At 34.6% G+C, this 25,374-nt stretch overlaps 1 protein-coding gene across 1 annotated transcript; it reads right to left on the reverse strand.

The window, feature by feature from the left end:
• Positions 1-3,467: 3,467 nt before the first annotated feature.
• On the reverse strand, positions 3,468-25,319 carry LOC144427343 (uncharacterized). Its single transcript, XM_078116422.1, has 26 exons — positions 25,053-25,319; positions 24,226-24,363; positions 23,450-23,605; positions 22,278-22,340; positions 21,687-21,921; positions 21,273-21,457; positions 20,044-20,115; positions 19,494-19,688; positions 18,381-18,461; positions 17,982-18,191; positions 16,620-16,691; positions 16,193-16,300; positions 15,757-15,837; positions 14,184-14,255; positions 13,711-13,814; positions 12,932-13,058; positions 12,018-12,083; positions 11,274-11,377; positions 10,638-10,737; positions 8,989-9,042; positions 8,298-8,398; positions 7,618-7,732; positions 5,926-5,997; positions 4,741-4,935; positions 4,286-4,354; positions 3,468-4,134 (listed from the first exon to the last, which is right to left on the reverse strand). Exons 1-26 carry the CDS (start codon positions 25,236-25,238, stop codon positions 3,784-3,786), a joined length of 3,312 nt encoding a protein of 1,103 aa, XP_077972548.1. The 5' UTR covers positions 25,239-25,319; the 3' UTR covers positions 3,468-3,783.
• Positions 25,320-25,374: the final 55 nt, after the last annotated feature.

Consider the following 25,374-nt stretch of genomic DNA (forward strand, 5'->3'; position numbering starts at 1 on the left):
TATCGTTTGAGAATGAGGAACTTCAAGTTTTTTATAAGTTCCACTGACAACATGGCTGTAACAAAATATTATAAACATGATCTCAGAAACTGTCGACCTTCTTATTTCACACATACTGTTTCATTCAATGCTCACCAACACACATAAACAAGAAAATAAGAAGTCGGTACGCCTTTAGTATGCGAACCAAGATGGCGGACATCGGAACGTAGTATGTGTACCAGGTTAAGGTTAGACCATAATACTATTCCAATTGGTACTAGCGAAGTTACTCACGTGGTATTTGTACCTGAAATTATAGCCTATTCTCAACCTGTTACACATACTACGTTCCGGTGTCAGCCATTCTGGTTCACATACTTCGTGAGTACCAGAAAGCTATGGGTGGAAATAATTTTTCTCACAAAATATTTATCGATATAACATCAAAATGGCTTTTCAGGTAAACTACCACGAACCAAAGTAGACTAAATTTAAATATTATTCTTTTTTTTAAAAGTTTAAAGACTTAAGACTTTAAGACTTAACACAAGCTAATTTTAAGATTCGGAGAGCAATGTCCTTGCTGCTTATTGGACACGTAGTGGACATAACGATCGTTTCAAAATTTTGTTGTTATTGTTGTTATTTGTCTTCGTCAACACGTTTTGAAGAAATCGCTTTTCTCTTCGAATACTGGACCAATTGCTTTGAAATTTTCTGTGTTTGAAGATAAATATTACTATCATCACTTTTTTTTTACGCTTTGACGTCAACAAAATTATTGCCACTTGGTGGCGCTACGTGTTTATCTATTTGGGCGTAGCTCTCTTGTTAAATAGAATTTTACTAAGAGCGTTTTAGTAACGTTTTTCTACTTTGTTTCTACGAAAATCTACGCTTCTGGTCCTCGGTTTATCTGCAATAATATATAAAGAGTAAGTCACGCAACTGTAAATGCCCGAGTGAATGACCAAGTGCAAAAAACAATCTTGAAGGCGTAACCGTAGACGCCGAAAAAATGAGGAACATGTTCAAATGTTTCTAAAATTAGAAATTGCATCGCTTTGCGAGCCGTTTGAACGAAATGGCTCTAATCAAACTTGGAAAACTAATAGATGACTTTACCTCGGAATATTAGGTTGTGCGAAGTCTTTGAAATGAAAAAAAAAATAGAATAAAAAGAATTACAGAAACAAGAGAGCTACGCACAAATATATGGACACGTTAGACCAGAGCGAAACAGTCCTTACCGGTACCTTTGACGCTACCGGTACCCTCAAAAAAGTTCTGAATTTCCAGTAGCAAGAATTTTGCAGAATCAAAACGTACAGCCAGTCATGACACTGACTAAAATCCGTGTTCCCATGGATAAAAAATAATACAGCAAAGTTTTAGACGAAATATCAAATTTCATAGAATTCACGCAAACTTTTGAAATAAATAAAAGTAATAGCCTTCTAGCAAAAAAAATAATCTTTAACCACTGAAAATTTCAAAGCAATTGGTCCAGTATTCGAAGAGAAAAGCGACTTTTTAAAAACGTGTCAAAGAACAACAACAACAACAACATAATATTGAAACGATCGTTATGTCCACTACGTGTCCAATAAAAAGCTAACTTAATACAATACCAAAGTGTGGGCCGCAACCCCAAGTAAGATCAACTTAAATATTTCTGGGGTCTTATTTTGCTATTCCTCTGTGCGCATTTTTGTCATTTTATACTTTGCTACAAAATAAATGTTTGCGGATTTTATTTCGATGTCTCCTAACAGATTCTTTTTGAGCGTTTACGTGTTCAAATACTGTAAACACGAAACCAGGCCGCAATGTTGCACGTTTCTCAAGAAAAAAAATGTGTTTATTGGTAATTGTCAATGACGCCTATTGCGACTTGGAGAACTTCGACAATATATATATATATACTTCTGCGTACGCAGAATTTCGTCCGACGAGCATTAAGAAATATTGAAAATTTTTGACGTCATGTATATTATGATGTCATTCTTCAACATTTAAAAACTTCGTTTTGACGTCATATTAAATTTCTAGAAAAAAATATTGTTATGACCACTTATTGTTTTTCCCCCTGAAAAATACATATATAAATGTAGTTCTAGGCAAGATTCGTACGTTCTACATTTGGTAACAGCCTGAATTTTAAAACAATTTAAAAAAATCGAAGCTATATTAAGTCGTCATGGGGATAGAAACGTGACGTCATAATACTAGTTTGAGAGAGTGTGCACCCGGTACCCGTAACCTGCGGCACCGGTGTCTTGAAAATACCCAAATGTCCTAAAAATCCACATGTAATATTAAACAATTTAGAAGGCGGCTGTGAAACGAAATGCTAACTAAAACTACACAACCACCCTATGTCACCTTGCGGTCAGAAAAATTCTGATGTGCAAAACGTCCGTGGACCGAAGTCTGTACTGCACAGCACGCACACCTAACTCAAACTACGCAACCGTCCTATGCTATCTAGTGGCCAGGAAAAGTTTGTATACCCAACTTGCCTAATTGGCGCCGCGGTGTGGCTCATCGTACTAAGCGTTATGAATACGCTCGCCACCGCACCTCTTATTACTCTGCGTGAGTTCGCAGGTTCGAATGCCACGCAGTAATGTTTATGTGCGAGAGGATTGCTGGACTCCTCGCCGCCGTAAGATGGTTCAGGTAACCGCTGGTCGGTTACGGTTCCTCCACCATCATGTCCATGCTTGCAAAAAACAAATAACTAACTAATCCCATACCCGACATGGAATGGTAACCGGACGAGAGGCCGTGGTTCGCCATATGTATAAACCGTATTATTGGCTTTCCTCTCCCCCTGGATAAATATGTAAAATCCAAATCTTAATATCGTGAAGATGTCCAAATATCCCATATTATCATCCTCAAACAACACACAGAGCCACTGAAACTCACATTTATGACCCTAATCGTCTTGTGCGACATTGTGATCGTAAAAATTTCAGTTAGGTTCAGGAGAGTTTAAACACAAATCTGTTTCATCGATAACTCGTTAGTGAGAAAAGAGTCAAATGCCAGAACCGCAGTAATAAAATATCGCTCCAATAAAAAAAATATGAGGCATTCACCAAAACCTTCGGCGAAAAAAAAAAGACGGCATCAATTCAAAACTTTTATGTGACTTAAAATGAATGATTTCAACTGGGATTAGTATTCAGTGACATCTTTTTACTATAAGTTCATGAATAATCTTATATGTCGCAACAGATTTGTTCATTGGGTTTTTATGATATCTCTATCACATGTTATGATATATTTGAGAATCGATTTCATAAATAATATACACATATGTAGTCACATTTGTCCAATTCATAGAGACAATACAAATTTATGATGGGAGTGTGTAAGCTATTTTGAATTATGCAAATACATTCTGATAGAGTGCAACTAACTTTGCTTTTTAAACACAGTCTCATTCTAACTAGAAACCACATAAACATCAGGAGTAATTTGCAGATTTAATACATACACGTGCCACTTGGCTAGACCCGAACTCATAATAGAACTAAAATAGGTTGGAAGAAATTAACGCCTAACCATAAACTGGTACACATACTAAGTTCCGGAGTTGGTTCAAATACTTCGGGAGCGCCTGAGTGGAGCACACAATTTTTTATTTTGATTAAATACAGTATAATAATCATTCATGTTTTTGTATTCTTGTGATAAATCATCACGATTTGATGCAACAATTGAAAAACAACAGCTAAGAGGCACACTAACAAAAAATCAATGCTGGATTGCAAGTATAATACAGTCGAGCTACTTCTTTTTTGAGGTTAAATTTTTCTTGATGAAATCTTTAAGCTTGACTACCCCAGCTACAACTCCAGCCACCACTAATCCAATCAAACTCAGTGGAACCCATACTGGAAAAGTAAGAACGATTGCTCCTATCGCTAAATAATTTCCAACTGTATCTTCATTTGCTATGACAGGCCTGAAAGGTTTATGCGGCTCATTATCTATTTTGGCCTGTTCGGTTTTCTTTCTTATTTCTTCCTTGATTAATTCTTTAATTGCCTTATTTTCTTGTAGGGCGTCAACTTCTTCAATGTAGCGTTTTTCAATCACTTCAAACCCCCCTTTTTCCACATAAGCTTTCAGCATCAGCTTAAAAATACATTTAATATATCAGCAATGTTTTGACCGCACTAGAGTTCAAAACCCAAGTCATCGCCTCACTCAAGATGTAATAAAAGTAGACATAGAGTAGCTTGTTTAGAGCACTAATTCAATGACAATTCATAAAAATGGTGCTTACCTCGTTTAAAGCATCCCCATACTTTAAGGCATACTCTTTAACTGCATCATCCACTCTGCTTAATCGTTGCTAAAAAGAATCAGCATTTTTAAATTAATTTGATCGCTATTTTGTTTCGAAGGTTTCTTAAAAAGTTTAACTTATTTTCTAAAACATAAAAATCTAGGTTCAATAAAACGGCATTTCAAGGTATTTTAAAGCGAACTTCTATTTTTCTGGAGTGGAAAATAACGCGCAAGAGGATTGTTGGACTTCTCACCCTCATAGGGTAGGTAGTGTATGTAACTGCTGATCATATATAACTTTCTCCCCCATCAAGTTCATGAATTTGAAAAAATATGACTGGCAAACTAATCCAATACACAACATGTACTGGTAAGTGAACAGAAGACCGTGGCATGCCATATGATTAAGTCGTCTCATCGAATTTCCTCTCCCCTGTATAAAATTGATACCTTGTTCTCTTCGTTTCTTTGAATACCATGTTTAAGTATTTCTTTCATTGTTTTCTCCAAACCAATTCTTGCCTCCAGTAATTCTTTATCTAAATCATCCCGTAAATCTTGCGTTTCTTTGTCGAATTTTTGCATAAGTTGCCGCATGATGCTGCCGAAGACATCTTGGAAGTTTTCCTCATACTCATTTTCATACTAAAGTTTAAAAAATATCGAAAACAGAAAGTAAAAACTCATAATGGAATAAAAAGATTGTATTAAGCACTATTGACGACCCTTCAACACTCATCTTCGAACTCATAAAACAAATTGAATACGCTATTGCCATACCTGATCTGAACAAGGCACTGTTACCCAATGCTTCTAATTACATTTTATTTGGCAAATAATAATTTTACATAGAATAATTAGTGCATGAAACACAAACAAAATACTAAATCAAGCCAAAGAAAAAAAGAGACACACAATGTTTCTACTGCAATTAACGAGGAGTCGCGAGAGACTAGCAAGCCAACGTGTCAGCGACACCATAAATGCTGAGTTCAGCAGCAGATGACGTCAAATCATTTAACTAGAATTAAATATGTACAGAGGAAAATTTGGAAATGTGATTCGATTCGAGAGAGAAAGTCAAAAGAGAAATGTTCAAATTTTAAAACTATGAATGGACTCGAGAGATGTTTAAATGGGGGAAAAAAATAAATAAAAATAATAATAAAATGCTTTCATATATGGCCTTATTTGAAAGATTGACAAAATGTATGTCAAATGTATGTACATGGCAAATAATAATTTTACATAGAATAATTAGTAAAATAATTTTAAAATTCTTTCCTACGTGGCCTTATTTGAAAGATTGACAAACTGTATGTATGTACACCAGTTTGTTCCCCAGCTTTTTATTTTAAGAGTGGGGGGCGGAGGTGTTTCTAAATTTGGATGATATTATTATGTTACCAGTAATAAAACTATTTGTAACTTATAAAATTTTGTTATGTATTTAACTGATCATCTTCACTGGCATAAGAGCCACTTTCAGAATATTCAGAACATTTTTATTTACTTTAAGAATTAAAGTATGGTATCACACCTGAACATCAGGGGGAGGGGATTGAAATTTTAGGGAAAGGGGGGGGGGGGGGGGGTAGGGAAATCGCTGATGTATTCCATTAGAGCAAATCATACCTCTTTTAACTTTTTAGTGAATTCATTTCTTCGATCTTCTTTTATGACGCCTAGACATTTTATCTTCAACTCCTATAGACAAAAATCAAGCATATCAAAAATCATTGCATAACAATTATTTCGTTCAAAAAATTCTTAACTAGCTACATTAGCTTGGGCCGTAAATTTTTAATATCTTAAGGCTTGATTATTATATGCATTTATAACAATACAGGGCACACAAAACGGTTGTGTCAGGGGTGGAACATACAGGGTGTCTCAAAAGTAAGTATACACTTTTAATTTTAATTTGCCTTTCAGGTGCTCATCATGGCGCGTTCATTTCTTCAGAAAACGTAGTATGGATAAGTAGTTAAATTTAGGTATTGTTTGCATTTTTCAACAACCCACAGAATGACAAGAAGATTAACCCAAAAAATGGGGTGAAAATTGCTGTTTTGCAAGAAGCATATAAAGCAGTGAGGAAGTCAGCACTTAACGACGAAAAATTACGAAATTCATCAAAAATTCATGGCAACTGGATCTGTAATTGATGCACAAAGATCAGGAAGACCAAGGGGCGGACGCTCTGAGGATCCTGAATTGGTTTTAAATACTTTGTTCTAGCTCTAAGTTTGCCTTACTGATTTTTATGCTTCTTGCCAATCAGCAATTTTTCACCTAATTTTTGGGTTAATCTTCTTGTCATTCTGTGGGTTGTTGAAAAATGCAAACACTACCTAAATTTTACTAGTTATACATACTCTGTTTCCTGAAAAAAATGAATGCTCTATGCTGAGTACCTAGAAAGTAAATAAAAATTAAAAGTGTATACTTACTTTTGAGACACCAGCCATAGCTTTCATCACCATTCAAGATCAGGAAGTGAGAGCAAATTCTGAAGCCTTGTTTCAAATTCAATTTTTCTGAGAATTGAAAGTCGAGGTTCGACTTCTTAATTCTAATTACCCAGTTTATCTTTAAGAAGTTGAAAAATATGACTTTATATTGCTTCAACTAAAATGCACGGAATATGCTAAAATCTGTCTTCGCAGCCCTAGAAGTTATTTATTAAAAAGTCAGCCGGACAAACTATGTTGACATGCAAATTGTCAGGCTTTACTAACCGGGGTGTTGACAAGGATATAGGATATCAGTAGTCAATCTGTCCAAACTTCCAATTTGTAATTTTGTTTTTGATAAATGAAAATATAAGACATCCCCCAAAAATAAACCCTAGTGTTATTTTTGGGGAGAAAATTAAAATATGACCCAGTCATATTTTTAGAGAAATGCAGTAATAGCAGATCGGGGAGACTATGCCAAAGAGAAAAAATTAAAATATGACCCAGTCTTATTTTTAGAGAAATGCAGTAATAGCAGAGATCGGGTAGACTATGCCAAAGAGAAAAAATTTCAAGTCATCTTGATCAACACCCCCAACTGATTACCTGTAGAGTAACTATACAAAGTAGCCCATAACGAAGTTTAATACTATCGTGTATTTTGTTTGTGAAGTTTGGCCCAAGCCTCATTTAATTGGGCTTGTGTTTTTGTGTGCGTGCTGGTGGGCAGGCACATGAGATACTTCTCATTTTTTAAACTTTTTTATAAGTTTTGCTTGCTCTCCAGAATTCTCCATTTTTAATTTATGTTTGTCATGGAGTTTTCAAAATAAACTATCTAAACTATCTATCTAATACTTAAGAAAACCTTTTGTTTTTTCAAGATCTCTTTTTCATCTCTGGCCTTTTTATTCTCTGCTTCAATTTTCCGATAAACCTCATTAATTTCTTCCTCCAATTTTTCCATATCTTCTGCAGTTTCTCTAAAAAAATAGCAGTGCATATGTTTTTCCCAATTTGAATCTTTATTTTGACTATATAAATATGTTTGTATGCACACCGTATACAAAAATAAGTACAGATGGACAATATAAAGAATATCAAATGTGTCGGATTCTGACTGGAAAATTTGTAGTCATGAGTCGCCTTTATTTCAAAAGACTTCAATAATCAGTAGATAATAAAAATATCAGTAATTTCTTCTATAATTGTATTGTTCTTTAAACAAATAGGTAGTCCCTAAGTATGTGAACCAGGATGACGTACACCGGAACATGGTATGAGTACCAGTGAGGATTGGACAATAATTTTATTCCAATTTTCCTTACTTTAGTTCTATTACAAGTTCGGGGACTAGCCAAGTTACTCCCGTAGTATTTGCACCTGTAATTATGACCTAACCTGGTACACATGCGACATTCCGGTGTCCGCCATCTTGGTTCACATACTTCAGAAGCGCCAACAAATCTGCTATTACGGTATATTACAAAGATTTCACTGATGCTAACTCTTAGTCCATTGCATGTACTATCCACACATATAACATACTTTGAGTTCATCAATTTGGAGAAATTTTCCACAGCATCTGTTAACATCACGTTATGTTTCTTTTTCATCTCATTATCCTCAGGACAGGAGCTCTCAGCCCACTATAGACAACAAAGAAAGTAATACGATATGTCAGCAATAAATAAATGTGTTCATATAGATATAGGACCAACTTGTTGTAGCGTGTTGTTGGATGGAATTTTTTCAAAATATAAAACGAAGTACAATCAGTGCTCACAGAATATTATAATATAATTCTGAGCAATACCTTATCAAAATACTAGAAACTTTTAACATCTACTTACTAGGATAAGATTTACATATTTATCCTAGGGTAGAGAAAAGCCGATAACACGACTTACCCATATGGCGAACCAAGGCCTCACCTCCTGTTAACATTCCATATCGGGTATTGGATTAGTAAGTTGCTTGTTTTCAGAAGCATAGACGTGATGGTGGAGGAAGCCGTAACCGACCACCCGTTACGTGAACCACCCAACAACGGTGAGGAGTCCAGCAATCCTCTTGCATATAACCAAGCCTGCATGGGATTCAAACCTGCAAACTCATGCAGATCAGCAAGAAGATATTGATGTCATGAATGTTTGGGCTTGTATTCAAATTATTTGATTGTTGTTTTTTTGATATTGGAATTTTGCTTGCATTTACCAAGCTCTTAAGTCCCACTTACGTCCTTCATGGATGTTTCATATTCATCTGTCACAGACTTGATGAGCCTTTGTTTCTGTAAAGTGTAAATCATTTCAATTAAACAAGCATATACCTTCATCTTCAAAACAATATTAATACCCAATCAGGGCTTTGAAGCCAAATTTCAGCAGGTTTTTACTGATAAATTTTCACAAACACCTCAGAGTCAGAAGTTAAAATTGAAATTCTGAGTTCCGAGAGTTAAGTCGGACTTTCAATGATTATATAATAAGTCAAACCTTTCAAATAAAAATTATCAATTTTATTCTTCTATATAAGTCTTGAACACAAAAAGCTTTCAAAATCACCATGTGATATCACAATGTGCCAAGTTAGGAGTTGGAGCTAAAGCTGAATTTGAACTTTATGCTAAGAACTTTGATAATCATAGCCTTCTAATCTGGTATCCGATTTTTCATGAAAATACTTATTTATTCAAAATGCATGTGTATTTGCATAGATTGTTATAAATAGCTGTGACAATAGAGCATTTTTAGGCAATGTTTCCCAACATGGATTTCCCATCATTCGATCGCATGAAAATTTTCTCAGATCGCATGTTTTTTAAACTAAAACTCTAAAGTTAGTGATTTTATTTTTTCCTTAATTTTATTGCTTATTTTATAGGTGGCATTGATGTGCTGCTTAAAATTAATTGTATAGCAGGAAAACTTGGCAGAATCTCATTTGCTCAAGTGAAGCCACGTCACAATTCTAAAATCTTTCAGATGGCAAACAAGCTTCTCAATTTGAAGGCATTTCCTTGAGACATGAATGTAACGTAAAAGTAAAAAATTTTCGGCCATAAAAAAATTACATGCTTTTGTAGTATTTGAGCATATCCTTGGGTCGCTAGATTTTAAAAAAATTAATTTTGGTTGCTTGAAAATATGTTGGATACCACCAGTCTAGACTAGGATTCGGCAACGGGCAACCACGGGCCACAACTCGGCCCGTCAAATCATTTAGTGCGTGTTGCCTTTGTCATTACTTTCTTTCCCCATCGAGCATAAAATTTTAATCTGGCAGATTAAAATAGCAAGGGTAATAACTTGAGTAAGAAATCATATTTTTTTTGGCCATTTTGCCTGGTGCATTCATTACTAAAATGCTGAGCAATTCTCTTCTTTTGCCCTTCCAGCCAACTCGACTAAACCCTCTTTTAATTTCTGTCAAGGCTGATATTAAAAAATTATGCAAGAACTCAAAATTTCAAGTGTCCCGCTAAAATGTTAAATAAATAGAATTTTGCATTGTGAAAATTGTTTATTTCGTTGTGTACATGATTTAGGCAGTACTGAGAGTTGAAAAATAAAACTGTTTTTTCTTCAAAAATTCAGGAAATATCACTTAATTAGAAGAGCTAGCTGATTTACATAGTTCCAAAACACGAATACACTTATTTTAGCAAAAATACTGATTATATTCAGGCCATATATCAAGATTATCCTGCTAATTGCGGGCACAAGTTGAATTCCTGTTTCTATTGACCTATGAACATGTTTGAGTTAATATATATTTGAGTGAGGGTCAATTCAAGAAAAATCTGATATCATGTATGGTGAGTAAACATGCATGTCAAAAAATTAACTTCATGTTTTTCAAGAAAAGCTACAAAAAATTCTCTACCTCCTTATTGTGATGTTTACTATTCATTCGCCTATATTGAGAGAACTTTTCCTTTATTTCTTCTGTCAAACTTTCTCTGAAGTTGCTTTTTGAGCAAGTTCTGTGCAGAAATAATTGAATAGTTTTAAAAAATAAACTGCACACAATAAGTTTTACTATGTACAGTAATTATTATCATGCACAATATTAAGTGTATCATGATAAGCATTTGGAATTTGCTTGCTATATAATTGCTGCTTAACTTATGATTTATAGAGTAAATGGTACTCCTGAAGTATATGAACCAAGATGCGCCCACAGGAACATGGTATGTGTACCAGGTTAGGATTAGGCCATAATTTCAAATACAAATACTACTGGAGTCACTTGGCCAGTCCAAACTTCTAATAGAACTAAAATAAAAAAAATTTAAATAAAATTATGGCCTAACCCTTACCTGGTACACACACTACATTCCGGTGTCCGCCATCTTGGCTCATATACTTCAGGAGCGCCCAATAAATTGTGTGATAGCATTGCTAGATTCGATTCGAAAATGACTACTAGCTCAGAATTTAAAGGCGGTGAAAGATCCGTTGCATATGCTATACTAAGTAAAATCTGTCAGGTGTCAGTAAGAATGAAAAATGCACTTACAAATTTGCAGTTAAATCTTCAAACTTATCAAGAGCTTCATTTTCATAGCACAAATGCTTCTTCTTAAGATTTAGTTGTGAATAATACTTTGCATTTCCCAGTAGCTGAATATATAACATTTCAAGTTGGTACATTGTCTCTCAAATGCCATGCAAAATTAATAGTTTATAGTTCAATTGTTGGCATGGATGTTTTATATAAATTTGTTAAAAGCAAGGCCCGAACCCCGTCACCTAACTATATGTTTATCATTGCAAGAAAATCCCCTTCAAACAGCACGTGATAAGAGAATTGAGTACATTTGAGCAAAAATTTGAACTTTTTCAAAACGAATAGATCTTTTACTTTCACATTTCCAGCGCTATAGAAAGCAGTTATAGTAAGGAGCACATACAGTAAGTCTGCTATGTTTCATCAAATTTATGGTACTGCCGAAGTATGTGAACCGAGATGGCGGAGACCAGAATGTAGTATCTGTACCAGGTTAGGGTTCAGCCATAATTTCAGTTACAAAAACTCGTAAGAAACTAAAATACGGAAAATTGGAATAAACTTGTGGCCTAACCCTAACCTGGTACATATGCTACGTCCCAGTGTTGGTTGGACATCTTGGTTCACATACTTCGAGAGTGCCAATTTTATTACACATGTCAAGGTGGTATGTGAGGTGGACATAATTAATAATTAGGCCACTACCCCGAAGAAAATATAAACATATTTGAAGTAATTTTAAACCTGAATTACCTGATTCATTTGTTGAGTGTAAACACCAAGTGCAGTCTTTGCATGACGTGCACATTCTCTTGAATCCTGTGAATACAATACTTATGTTTGGCAAACTTTTGACCTCAATTTGTCTTTACTGATCTGCATGTCAGAGGGCATCATGCATCAAGTGTTAGGTACTTGGTTACCATTGCACTGCTAATTACCTTCAAGTAATTTGCAGGTTCAGGTCCTCGAGGAATAATTATGTGCTAAATTAATTTCCCTTATCCTAGGTTCATGAACCGGAAACAATTTAACTGATTAACTCCCAAATATAATCTGCAAAAATATTCAGATGAGAAGTTCCCTATATCCAAATTTAACGAATACAGCCCAACTGAAAGAAAAATAAGCAAAATCAAACACCAATTCTCTTTGCCAAGGTTTAGGAATGAACTTGGTCTTGTTCACAGGTTCATGTATTCAGTTCCTGTGAGGATGATTTTTATAGTGGATTTAGCGAATGGACTCAAATATGTAGTCATCCATAGTTCACTTTCTGTATTATGATTGGAATTGGGAGTTTACAATGCAATCGTTTCGTGTAAAAAGGTCAAATTTCTCCCATTTCATGACATCTGTATGGCCAAAAAATTCAGTTGTGTGTAGTGCTTGAAAACAGTGGAATCATCAGATTCTTGAGAATCAATTTTAGGGTAAAGCCAATTAGAAAATAATAGTTATGAGCCCGGACCCAAAAATAATTATTATAAGTGTGTTTCACAATAGATCAAACAAGAAGCTGTGGTTTGTCATGGAACTAATCTTATCCATCTAAATTCAATACCTAAACCTGACCTGGAATGGTAACTAAATAAGGGGATGCAGCATACAATTTTCTTGGGATGAGTATGAAAATCTGAAAAATTTAATTCATATTACACAAATACCTTCTCCATATTTTGTATCTTTCTTTCCTTGTCATTTGTATTTTTATAAACTTGATATTGATTTTCTATTACCTCCTCCAACTTCGAGATGTATTCCTCTTCAACTGATTTTGGGATAGGACAAGGCCTATAATTCACAAATAAATTAGAAAGAATTGACTTTGACTAAATCTTCCTATCTGTGATAACAAAATTTTGACAAAAGCCAAAAAAGGATTATTTTTCCCTCATAGTTTGAAGTCTTAATGGACTAATTTGTGAAAGTACAAGCCCTAAGTGTTCAAAACTTCAACTCAAACTTGGTTCAATATTGAACTCCTGAAAGGAGATAAGTTACTAACTTCATAGTCTTCAAAGTCTATATATAGCCATGTCAAAAGCCCCAGAGCGCAAAACAAAAGCGAATCACAGCAATGAACAAATCAAAAGGATATTCGGGCAATGTGGCTCATCATGCTAAGCGATAGGAATACGCTCTCCACCGCACCTCTGATTACCCTGCGTGGGTTTGCAGGTTCGAATCACATGCAGGGATGGTTATGTGCGAAAGGACAGCTGGACTCCTCACTGTCATAGGGTGGTTCCAGAACCACTGGTCGGTTACAACTTCCTCCACCATCAAGTCAAGTCTTCTGAAAACAAATAACTAACTAATCCTATACCCGATATAGAATGGTAACCGGACGAGAGGCAGTGGTTCGCCATATGTTTAAGCCGTCTTATTGACTTTCCTCTCCCTGGGGTGAATTTATAAATCCAATCCTATAAAGTTCACTAACATGCTTTGGAGCAATTCATCAAATCTGAACTTTGCAAATTTCTTGAATTCAGCGTGATTTTTGTCTAAAATCTCATCCGTGTGTAACTGACTTTGATCCATTAACTGAACAATAAATTATTTATCATAAGTTTTGGGTTGGAGTAACAAAACATGGCCTCAGTGCAATTCAGAGTTATGGATAACCATTTGTTCATGTGGCTTTGAAACATTATACCTAACCATGTTAGAGTTTTGCGGGATGAACATTCAATGTTTTAACCTTTGGTAACATCAATTCGACAGGCTTCTCCATTTTACTTAGTGTTGTGAAGTTTTTAAATCACACGCTTGGACGAAATAATAGATAACTATGCCTAAAGAAGACAACAACTGGTAGCAGACAAAGGACTGTGGAAGAGCATATAACAATCCAATCTTATTCAGTAGAGATGAAATTTTCATATTACTCAATAGCAGATATAAACTACTTACGTTTTCCATCTTCTTATCATATTCATGTGCAGCAGTTTGAGAATTTCCAGCACATTTTGACTTCATTATTTCCTGTTTATGTAAACACGGAGTAAAGATATTTATTGTAAAAAGTAATAGATACACATAAATATACAATTTTTCCACCTTTATATTCAAATTGGAAGTCTCTTTTGCATATAAGCTTTCTTAGCTGGGAATGATTGGCTTGAGTTAGAGTGTGGATCTTAAAGCCAGGTTCAAATTCCATGCTCATCATTTAAGCCCCAAACCAGGGGTCGCGACCCCAAAGTGGGTCGGAGTGATAAGTATGTGGGGTCACTGAGGTATGGTAGAGGATGGATGTACAAAACATCTAAGCTTTGACAAACCATGTTAAATTTAGCAATTTGTACCATGGCTTACTGTGAAACAGGCCCATAGGCATCGCCTTATGCTTTGGTAAAGAAATATGCTTATTTTGACATCACCGTTTGGTTTTAGCTCATTTTACTTAATACCACGACATTACCAAACTCAAAAGTTCTGGGAAAGAAGCTCCTGAAGTTTTATTAAATATATATTTGTATTGACCTGGGGTCGCACTGGACACTTGAAAGATGTCTTTGGGGTTGTCTCGAAAAAGCTTGGGAACCCCTGGTGTAGATTCACAAGCCATAATCTAGATTTGGCTAATTTGACGCCTAATCTTATAACACAGACCTCCTTCCAAGCTAAGCAACTAAGACAATCAAGAATTTTATGTCAATTACACCATTGCTACCCCGGCCACCAATACCCATCACCATAATCCAAAAGAAGATAAGTCATTGAAAAAATTTTGTTGCCAGATATCATGAGGTTGCCCAAATGGATTTCTGTTTATTCAATATATAAATAAATATTCCTAATTCAAAGTTTTCAATTTTTAGTATTTTATAAGAAAACTAGGGTCCCTATTCAGAAAACAAATTCGTAACAAAAAATAGGGATAAAACTATAGTATCATCAGAATCCTTCTCCAGTATAACGATTGAAAAAGTCGTTTTGAACTTGTGGTAAATAACAACAGAATGGTTGTATTTCACCCCAAATTGAATATGTTCATTTATGGGTACTCCCGAAGTATGTGAACCAAGATGGCGGACACTGAAACGTAGTATGTGTACCAGGTTAGTGTTAGGCCATGATTTCAGGTACAAATACTGAGGGAGTCACTTGGCTAGTCCCTGAACTTGTAATATAACTAAAATAGGGAAAATTGGAATAAAATTATGGCCTAACCCTAGCCTGGTACACATACTACGTTCCGATGTTCGCCATCTTGGTGTACATACTTCAGGAATACCCATTTATGTTACCCAAATCAAAATATTTCGAATTTTTATATTTTAACAATAAATTTAAATACCACACAAGTCAGCCTTCTTATATTGATCACCTACAGGGCATATTTTGCCCCAAAACGTATTACAAAATTTAGTTTATTTATTAAAATTATGTTCCCAAATTGAAATTTTCTGACATTCAGGATCCGGATGTCATATCATTGGATGATGGTAATTGGGGCCAATGTAACCCCAGTTCTGTTTACCAAGTTGCGTTCGTTGTTTTTCACAACTCTTTTACAATGATCTGCTAACTCATCTTGAAGAATGTCTCGACCTTTTTTGACCTGTGAAAAAATAGAAAGTAATCATTACAATTTTTACTACAACCATATTTGTGTTCGATTTCAACCCTCTCATTTTTAAGTGCAGCAATGGTAGCAGTTAGAAAATGGGTTGTCAAAATTATATTGAAATGAAATTTTAATGCCAGTAAAAAAGGGTTGCACAATGCAGTTGAGTCAATACTACTTAGGAAAGGACTAAGAGAATTCAAGAGAGAATTCTGTACAACAGAAATTTTATGAAATTTACTAAAATATTTAGATATAAAATCACAATTAACAAATATATAACAATATAAGAAAAATACTGTAAATTTAAAACTAAGTTGCCAATCAAATACAAATAATTTCAAAATACCTCATATTTGTCAGCAAAGCTTCCACATTTGTTGTCATACCTTTGCAAAATATTTTGCTTTTCATTTTGACAGACTTCTTCTATCTCAGATATAAATTCATCAGAGCTCTAAAAACATAATAAGTTGGTATATTCAGATAGCAATTTTTTTTGATGGCAGATGTAAATATAAACTCAAAATATTATACTTTTTTCTAGAAAGGTATAGCTTATTGTAACTTTTTATCCCACAGTCATTTGTCCATTGATATGGAAAACTATAAGTTTGTATTGAATATTGCATTCTATTATTGAAGGAACATTTTCATATTCATATGAAACAGTAGTGGCGGCCATTGGGTTGTTACATCTTAGATAGTGGAGAGGCAAAGCAGCATAGCAGTCCATTTGATATAAATATGTGTTCTAAATTTATTATACTCCTTACCAATGCCATCCTTCTCTGGAAATCTTTTAAGCAATCTTGAGTGACTTTTTGTATTTTTATTTGTTCTTTTTCCTTGAATAAAAAACAAATGTTATCAGACATGACATTTAGTTAATCATACTCTGTGTTGGGATCCCACAATCACACTGATTATTATTTTGTGGATGTCCGCATGTCGAAAATCTTGTAAGCATGACAAGACCGATTTGAGAGCAACCATGCTTTAAACAAACTTGTCTTAAAAAATTATGGACATGTAACATGGATCTGAAAATAAATATTGTCTTAATCACATTTCATCTTTCTGCTTGTTCTGGATTTCTAATTGTAACATAGGATCAACAAGGATATCTGAATGTCTATGCACCCAGCAAGAGTGATCAGAAGCAGATTAGGGAAGTCCAGCGGATCTCAACTTTTTACTTATTGTTTACCATTTCAGTGTTTTTTACTTCAGCCATGTACCACTCACTTTAGACCTTTGCGTGATATTTCAACATATTAATTATATACAGTAACAACATATTGATTGTGTGCAAATCTTGAGAGAATTTCAGTCATCTACCGTCAGAACTAAAAAGCTTTAATTAGCGCAACGAATGCACTCATGAACTGCCTAATCTAGTCTAAATTAACTGAAGCATAAGATTATGCTTATCAGCCATCACATACATCAGGTATCAATAGTAACATCTATAATTCTATGTATATGATGTACTAAGACGCTTTCATGGTATCAGACACACGCCCACCGGACGCTTTTTCACTACCGCTTTATTAGAGCAGATGCATTGTGGACATAACATGCAAAGCGGACAAAACATGCCCTAAAGACAAGGACTGGCTGCGTTATAAACTCATTCAGCAAATACATCCAATAGGGAAGATAAATGAAAAGTGTAGTCACCATATTTTAGCCAACTGAGAAGTTGATTGTCGAAATAATTTAAAGCTGGTCATGTCTGCTTGAGAAGCTCTTGTGCACCACTAGTGGTACGTGTATCACAGGTTGCGAACTACTGGGCAATCCCATTTAATAAAATTATTTTGTTTAAATGGGGTGTACCAGGTTAGGGTTAGGCAATAATTTAATTCCAATTTTCCTTATTTTAGTTCTATTACGAGTTTGAGGACTATCCAAGTGACTCCCGCAATATTTGTACCTTAAATTATGGCCTAACTCTAACCTGGTACACATACTACATTCCGGTGTCCAACATCTTGGTTTACATGTTTCGGGAGCACCCAAAAAAGTTCAGAACCGGCCTTCTCTAAACCCCTTCCACCACAAAAATATAAAGTCAACATGAACAAAGCAACTAATAGTCAACTATTATGTGTCAGACATAAATGAAAACTCACTTTTGCAATACAGTTTTTTTTTTCCAATGTCTCTCGCTGTTGATGCATTTGTTGATAAAAAAATTCTATCCTGTTTTCCAACTGCTTTTTTACATGATCTCCATCCTTTCCTAAAATGTCTCTCAAACTGGCAGTTTTGCGTTCATATTTCTCCAGCGCTCCATAGAAATATTCCATGTGTTTTTCCATGAGTGTTTCACTCGAGATATTCTGCAAAAAATTTACTTTGAATTATTCTTTAATTGTACAAAAAATCTGACTGACAATTCAAAAAATGATTTTTTTTGGTTAAGCATTTGAGAAAATGTGTGACGTTCAAACTTTGTTAGGTTCTCAGTAATATCCATGTATTTATACCGCAAATAAGAAATGTGCAATATCAATAAATGCAAAACATACCGTAGCCAATCTGTTCATTTTATCCACATACTTCTTTTCCATCTCATCCGCTTTCATGCGAAGCTCCTGAATATTTGCTGACTGAAAATAATGAAGTAGAATGAAATGTTTATCTCAGATTAATGAAAAGATAATCTTGAAGTTGATCGTAATAATTATTGCAACTTGTTACTTCCACTCTCAGTACAAAATAGTAATTTTCTATCAGTCTATCGTTTCAAATCCATGAACTTGGATATTCCAGGAAAGAGAAAACAACTCACGCATCCCACCTCAAAAATAACTAGCTAACCATAAGTTACAAATAACAGTTAGTAAGGCAAAAGTATGCTTTATTGAAAAAACACGTTGAAAATATGTGGATGGAAGATAAATATACAAAATAAGATGGGTAAGATCAAATTTAACTAATATTTTTATTTTAAATTAGTCTAACGCTCAAAAAATGGTCTACGCCCAATGTGGCAGGCCTCACCATTTGGGAATCCCTGGTTCAAATTAAACAATTTTTTGATTCAACAACAACACACATTGACCCAATTCTAGCTCAATTATAAGTAGAAACAGAAAGAGCTATAATTGTGTTTATGCTATATTCCTGTTACAAAAACTTCTTAAGCATCCGTGACTGCTTATCTAGAGCAGTGGTTTTGGAGCGGGGCCTCATGCAACCCTAGGGCTCTGCAAGTATATATCCAAATCCGAAATGCTATATTACTATGTTTATATTGTTTAAATATATTCGAATATTATTTAACCCACAGCACTTTAGAGTTTGTTTTGTTTTGCCAGTTTGCTTTATATATATATTTATACTTTATATTATTCAGACAATAAAAGAACAATAAGCTATTGCACATATATTCCTTGGGGCCTGAAATGTTTCATTGAGGATATGCTCCATTAAAAAGGTTGAAAACCACTGACCTAAATCCTCTTTTGGAGCATGAAAATTGCACATTTTCAAAAGAAATTTGTGTTATTTTGATGTGGGTATCAAAATACTCCCACAGAACAGAATCCAACATGCTTTTCTAATTACTAAAATACAAAAACAAATTGCAAACTATCTATTAATACCAACATATTTGTAGAAGGATGGATTGACATTACCTTTCTTAATCTAATTTCCTCCGCTTTATTCTTATAAAGCATTTTGCATTGTTCGATCACATGATTCCAAACATTCTGTGTTTGTTTTCCAGATCCTAATGTTGCGATGCTAAAAAATACATCTTTTGCTTCTTTGAGTGCTATTTCATGATGATCATAAAGTTGGTTGTCAGAAGAAAGTGGAGAATCGACAAGCTTAAAAGGTAGATTGAATACTGTTACATATCAAATACAGATCCCTACCAGAGGTTGAAAAAATTAGGAAAAGGCCATAAAAAATAAAATATTATTAAATTTATTGTTAAATTATATCTGTATAATAGCAGACAGAGAAGTAATCTTATCGGAGTATCTCAAAGTCTTGAAACTTTACTTTTAACAAACCATGAATTTTTTAGATGATATATCTTATATATGAAGCATGCATTATGAGTCCAGTTTCAATCCTATAAAAATTCGTTCAGATCGAAGAGACTCGATTAAAGATGAGTTTCACAATTATGGAACAGAGTTTATTTTGTCGAATTTAGCATAATTTCAAAGCCGTCACCTGTTTCAAACGGCATTTATATTTCAACACAGAATCCTGCACAGCGGTTGCATTGTTCACCTTTATGGCACTCTAAATAAAATTTGTAACATTTGTTATTTCAAGACATAGTCAATTAACTTTGTGTAACAATGGCTTCAAGCATGAACATCACTGTAGCATGACTCCTTCGACACAATAACACTAAATGCCTTGATATATTGATATAACCAATGGAGCAGGGAGCTTCAATTTGTGATTAGTAACTAAAAGGGCCAACATTGGAGGTCCATGAAAATAAATTCTAATCAATAAGACCAATAAACCATGTAACTATACTAAGGACAAAATGAGGTATTGTCTTCATCCCCAAAACAGGAAAGCTGGTTTGAGATCGTTTAGTCATATGGTGGACCACAGCCTTTTGTCCAGTTACCAGGCAGGCCATGTCAGGTACGATTTACATAAGTACCATTCGACACACATTCAGCAATCCCATTTCATAGGATTGAATATCTATTTTGGTTTCAGATTCAAAAACTTTGGACAGTGGAGCAAGTCATAGTTACATAAGTATACCGGTAATTCAAACGCGTTCAGCAATGCTTCAACATAAAATATGGACTGCTTCCATTTATTACCAGATATGAACCAGAGTTGAAAACAGTTAACCGGGACAAAGAAGTTGGAGCCTATTTTTGTCAGGAGGTCAGAGACAAGAATGGCGATTCAAACTTAAAGTCTTGAGCTGTTGAATGTGGAGTGAAAAGTTAACTCTGGTGATCCCGATTTCTCATCAAAAAACATCTTAGCTTCAATTAAGCACTAGTGGTTTTCAACAATAGTTCTGTGGCATGACAGGGTTCTGCCAGTACAGTCCAGGACTTCCTAAGTTTTCATTCAAATTCAAGAAACTGCATGATTATTATATTTTACTCTTATTATACTTGTGAAACTTCAAAAATAACTGTATTTTGGCGATATTAGGTTTATATAGATGTGAGTATTTTAATTTTATTTTTAAAAACAAAAGATGTTTTTGCTCAAGACAATTAAACTGTTGCAAAGAATGGGCATCTGGAATGTGGCATTGGGGTTCTGCTCCACCAAAAAAGTTGAAAACCACTGGGTACAGTCTTAGCAATAATGCATGACTTGAACTTCACATCTCGCAGATTCACCATAACTTTAATATTATCAATGCCATAAATAAAATAAATTTTCCCCATAAATATTTTAAATTTGCCTACCTCTAGTAATGTGTCAATTTTAGGTTGCTTTCCAGACTGAATGTAAGTGCTGAATTCACTTATGAGGTTTATCAGGCCGTTTGCTGAGATAGGCTGCCCAAACAGTTTCTTCACAACAAGATTTTTTGGTTGTAAGACTGAATCAACCAGCATGATTATATGCTCTCGAAAGGGTCCGTTAATGTCTGAAACAACATCAACAGGTTGGAAAGTAGAAGCATATAGTGATAACTTCTAACACAGAGAGGAATGTAGGCAGTTTTCATATTAAGCTAAAAACAAATGACATATGCCAAAATTTGATATGCTACACATGTTAATCCAAACAAGGCTCTGAACAAGCATCCACTCATGAGTATCCATGTATATGAGGAGCTACTACTTTTTATAGGTGTACCAAGTTTCAACATCCACCTGAATTTTGAAGATCTTTAAAACTTTTGCCTCCATCAACGTTTTCATTTGGTCGAGACATCAAAAATCCATCTACATGATCGAATCCACTATGTATAGATTTTTTCACTTCTCCAACACTTTCTGCTTGATTTGGAACATTTTTTTGTAAAACGTTGTTGATGTAATCATCTCCACCTCGTCCATACTCATGTTGATGAGAATTTGACCAATCTCGGACCAAAATAGTAAGTCTCTGTTGAATAAGCATCACTTATGTATTGAAAACATACAAGTGATATCTAAATAATTACAAAAATAAGATACTGGGAAACATATTGAACTGCGGGTTCTTTCTTTTCATTTACTCCCTATTTTGGACATGTGTGTGGGTGATGGCGCTAGATATGTATCGGAATCTTTTTATATTTTGTGTATCCAACAATGTAGCCTAGTGCATGATCTAAAGAAAGCTCAGAAATATACCTACTATTTGTGGAAAAAGATTTTGTATTCCTTGAAAATTAGATATTCAAACATCTTCAGACAAGACAAGGTTTTGTAAGCAAAAATGGAATATCACAATTAATATTAAACCAAAAGTAAACAAACCTGAAATGACTTCCCTTTCGATGGAAAACTTTGAGAAGCAGCCATCGCATACCATAAGGAGAGCTGAAAAAGAATTGTATCAATATTTTAAATATAAACACATGTTATGTTGTCTATAGTCGAGACCAGGGATGCCAAACTTATGGCCCGCGGGCCGCATGCGACCCCAGAGAACCTCCAATGCGGACCTCGAACGCTTAACAATAATCGTAATACATTGTTTAAACCTTTTAAAGTGAAATTGATTATTCACACAGAAAACGACAATTTACTGAAAGTAGTTTTGGAAAATATTTTATTTTTGTTTTCAATTTGACCCGATTATAGATACACCTCAAGCTAGCAAAAGAATACTTAAAAAAAACCCTTCAGGGAAAAAATGAAACACAAAGTAAATGAAGAAGGTGGCATTTTTGAAGAAAAAGGGGAGTTGCAATATTTATGCACTTCTCAAAGTTCAGAAGTACGCCCCAGAAGTATGTGTGGCCAAATCTGACCCGCGTATCGATTTAAAATGGCCGCCGAGCTTAAGTGAAATAGTGTTTAACAGATTCTGTTTCCACCTTTTTGCGATCTAGATACCGCCAATTGTTATGTCATTATCACAGTTTAAGCATGTGTTTATCGTAACAATTCAATTACGCCGGTATCTCAAATATACGTACCGGTATTAGGATTGCATAGGGCAGTAATTTAGTTATCAATCACATAAGAAAGCTTAGAGATATCAAAACAAATTTCAGCGATTTGTATTCTTTGCCAACGAACTATTCCAGTCCCGAAGGAATACAACATCAAGCGCAATCATGAGTCAAACAAACAGGTTTCAAAAAATGTCAAATGAAAGTGAATCCACTGATCCCCAGCTAAACCGTCGTACATTTTCGGGCGCTACACTCTTCTGGCCCGCGAACATGCTTCCCGTTCTAATTTTGGCCCACGGGCAATAAAGTTTGGGAACTCCTGCCTTAAATGTTCAATATCATTAACCCTCAGCCTAAGTTTTTAATTGTCAAGTTTTTTGGAAACCACCCATCAATTTTACCTTCTAATTTGAGGGTGTTCCGCAATGTGAAATAGAAAGCATGGATGTTCGAGGGAAAAATCTTTTCAGAAACGCCTAGACTAGTTTGGGATTATTAATTCAAATATATATACTATATACGGTTTACCTGCAAATGTTCCAAGTCTGTTCCACACACAACATTTTTAAAGTTGAGAATTTGATGAGAGGATAGAAGGGTGCTGATTGACATGATGTTCACATTTGTGTCAGGTGAGCTACCATTGTCAAACAGTCCTTGGGTATCAACTATCAAAACGCCTACCTGTAATAGTGAAAAATGAGCTTTTGAGCGACAAGAACTTTAGGAAAGAAGTACTTAGACATCTAAATGACCATATAATATAACGCTACTATTATATGAAATTATTGGTGAAATATTATATTACATAGTCATGGAAATTTGGAGTTTATTCAAATAGAATATTTTTTTAGTCAGTTCATGGTTCCCTAACCTTGGCAAAAACAAGTCTTTTTGTTGAGTTACTAAATTCATGTAACAATCAGTGTAGAGAAGTGGTTCCCAAACGGTTGGGCGCGCCCCACAAGGTGGCCTAGACAATTTTCTGAGGGGACGTAAAGCTAATTGAAAATAAAAATATTTTTCAAATTTTATCTGCCCTATTTTATTACATTGTTTTTATTTATTTTTTTTTGTGTACTCATATTTTCAACATGTTTTTTGAATAAAACAAACTTTCGCCTTACTATCTATTATTTATGGCTTATTGTTAGCTAGTTATTCTTGAGATAGGGCGCGGGACTTCACAATTTCTAAAACCACTGGTGTAGAGTATGTCTGTATTGATCAAATATTTTCTAGCTGAACTTGGCTGAACTTGATGTTTTGTGAATACAAAGACCGAATTACAATTTACAATGTACCTGTTTTCCGTCTTTTTTAACATAAAATATCTCCGGCCAAACAAAAATTCCCAAAGTATGACGATCTGCTCCCCTACTCCATTCAAAAGCATCTTGTATTTTCATATCATCAGGTCCAAACCAGTCTTTATTTTCCCACTATAAGTAAGAATAAACATTATTAGCTAAGAGCCCTTCAATGCCAAATTTGTGCCAATTCGTAAATAAATTGAATCAATGGATTTTTGGTTGAATTCTCCAAGCTGAAATCTAACTAATATTGGACTAATAAAAAACAAGCAATTGCTATACTTGTGACATCACTTTTAGAATCGCGAATGTATCACAAATTACCAAATGTCTGAAATCTGTATTTTGGGTTTTTAGAAGTGACAAAAAGATTCCTATAAATACTGATTCGGTCTTCTCTCACTTGAAAAAAACATTAATTTTCAAATCCAAAGTAGAATAGTAGTCGGAGCATTTTTGATTATAACCAGATCGTCCTATAGGCTTTTGTTCCCCGGTGTAATTACAAAAAATTCATATTACCCTATTTTTAATGGTTTGTTTAAAGCTTCTACTTGAATCAAGTTCAACTATTGCTCAGGCAACAAATGTGGATGGTTTTTAAGGGCAATGAGTAAATTAATAGTGAGCTAATGATAGGGTTTTACATATTCATCTCGGGGAAGAAGAAAGCCTATAAGATGGCTTAACCGTATGGCAAACCAAGGCCTCTCGTCCGGTTACCATTTTATGTCGGGTATGGGATTAGTTAGATATTTGTTTTTGAAAGCATGGACTTGATGATAGAAACCATTTAATTTAAATCTGAATTAACTTACCCCTCTCTGACGAAGATACCTTATGAAAAAGTTCAGCATAAATGATTTTCCTGTTCTATAAGCTCCGGCCATGGAAACAACTGCCAAATCTTGACATTTTAGTTTTTCAAGTATTGCAGTCAAATTGGCAATTTTCAATTTGAATTTTCCATTGTGAGTGATTTCAGCAATCGGTACTGCTTCCATGACTAAGGTTTATCAAGCACTAATTATACTGCACTATGTAATGCATGCACTAGTTGAGCTACCTAGTTGAGCATTAAAAAAAAATTGATTAACGAATGAAAATAAAATTTTCAGGGATAGCTATGGGGAATGAAAA

The sequence above is a fragment of the Styela clava genome, chromosome 1 (genome assembly GCF_964204865.1).
Source record: "Styela clava chromosome 1, kaStyClav1.hap1.2, whole genome shotgun sequence".
NCBI lineage: Eukaryota > Metazoa > Chordata > Ascidiacea > Stolidobranchia > Styelidae > Styela > Styela clava.

Bases quoted from the DNA above. Each gene is read 5' to 3' on its own strand.
- LOC144427343 (XM_078116422.1), bottom strand. From the start codon at position 25,238: ATGGAAGCAGTACCGATTGCTGAAATCACTCACAATGGAAAATTCAAA. The intron at 15,838-16,192 runs GTATTTTGAAAT...ATTTTTTCACAG, and splicing joins GCTTTGCTGACAAATATGAG to GTCAAAAAAGGTCGAGACAT. The intron at 11,378-12,017 runs GTAATTCAGGTT...TTATATATTCAG, and splicing joins ACACTCAACAAATGAATCAG to CTACTGGGAAATGCAAAGTA.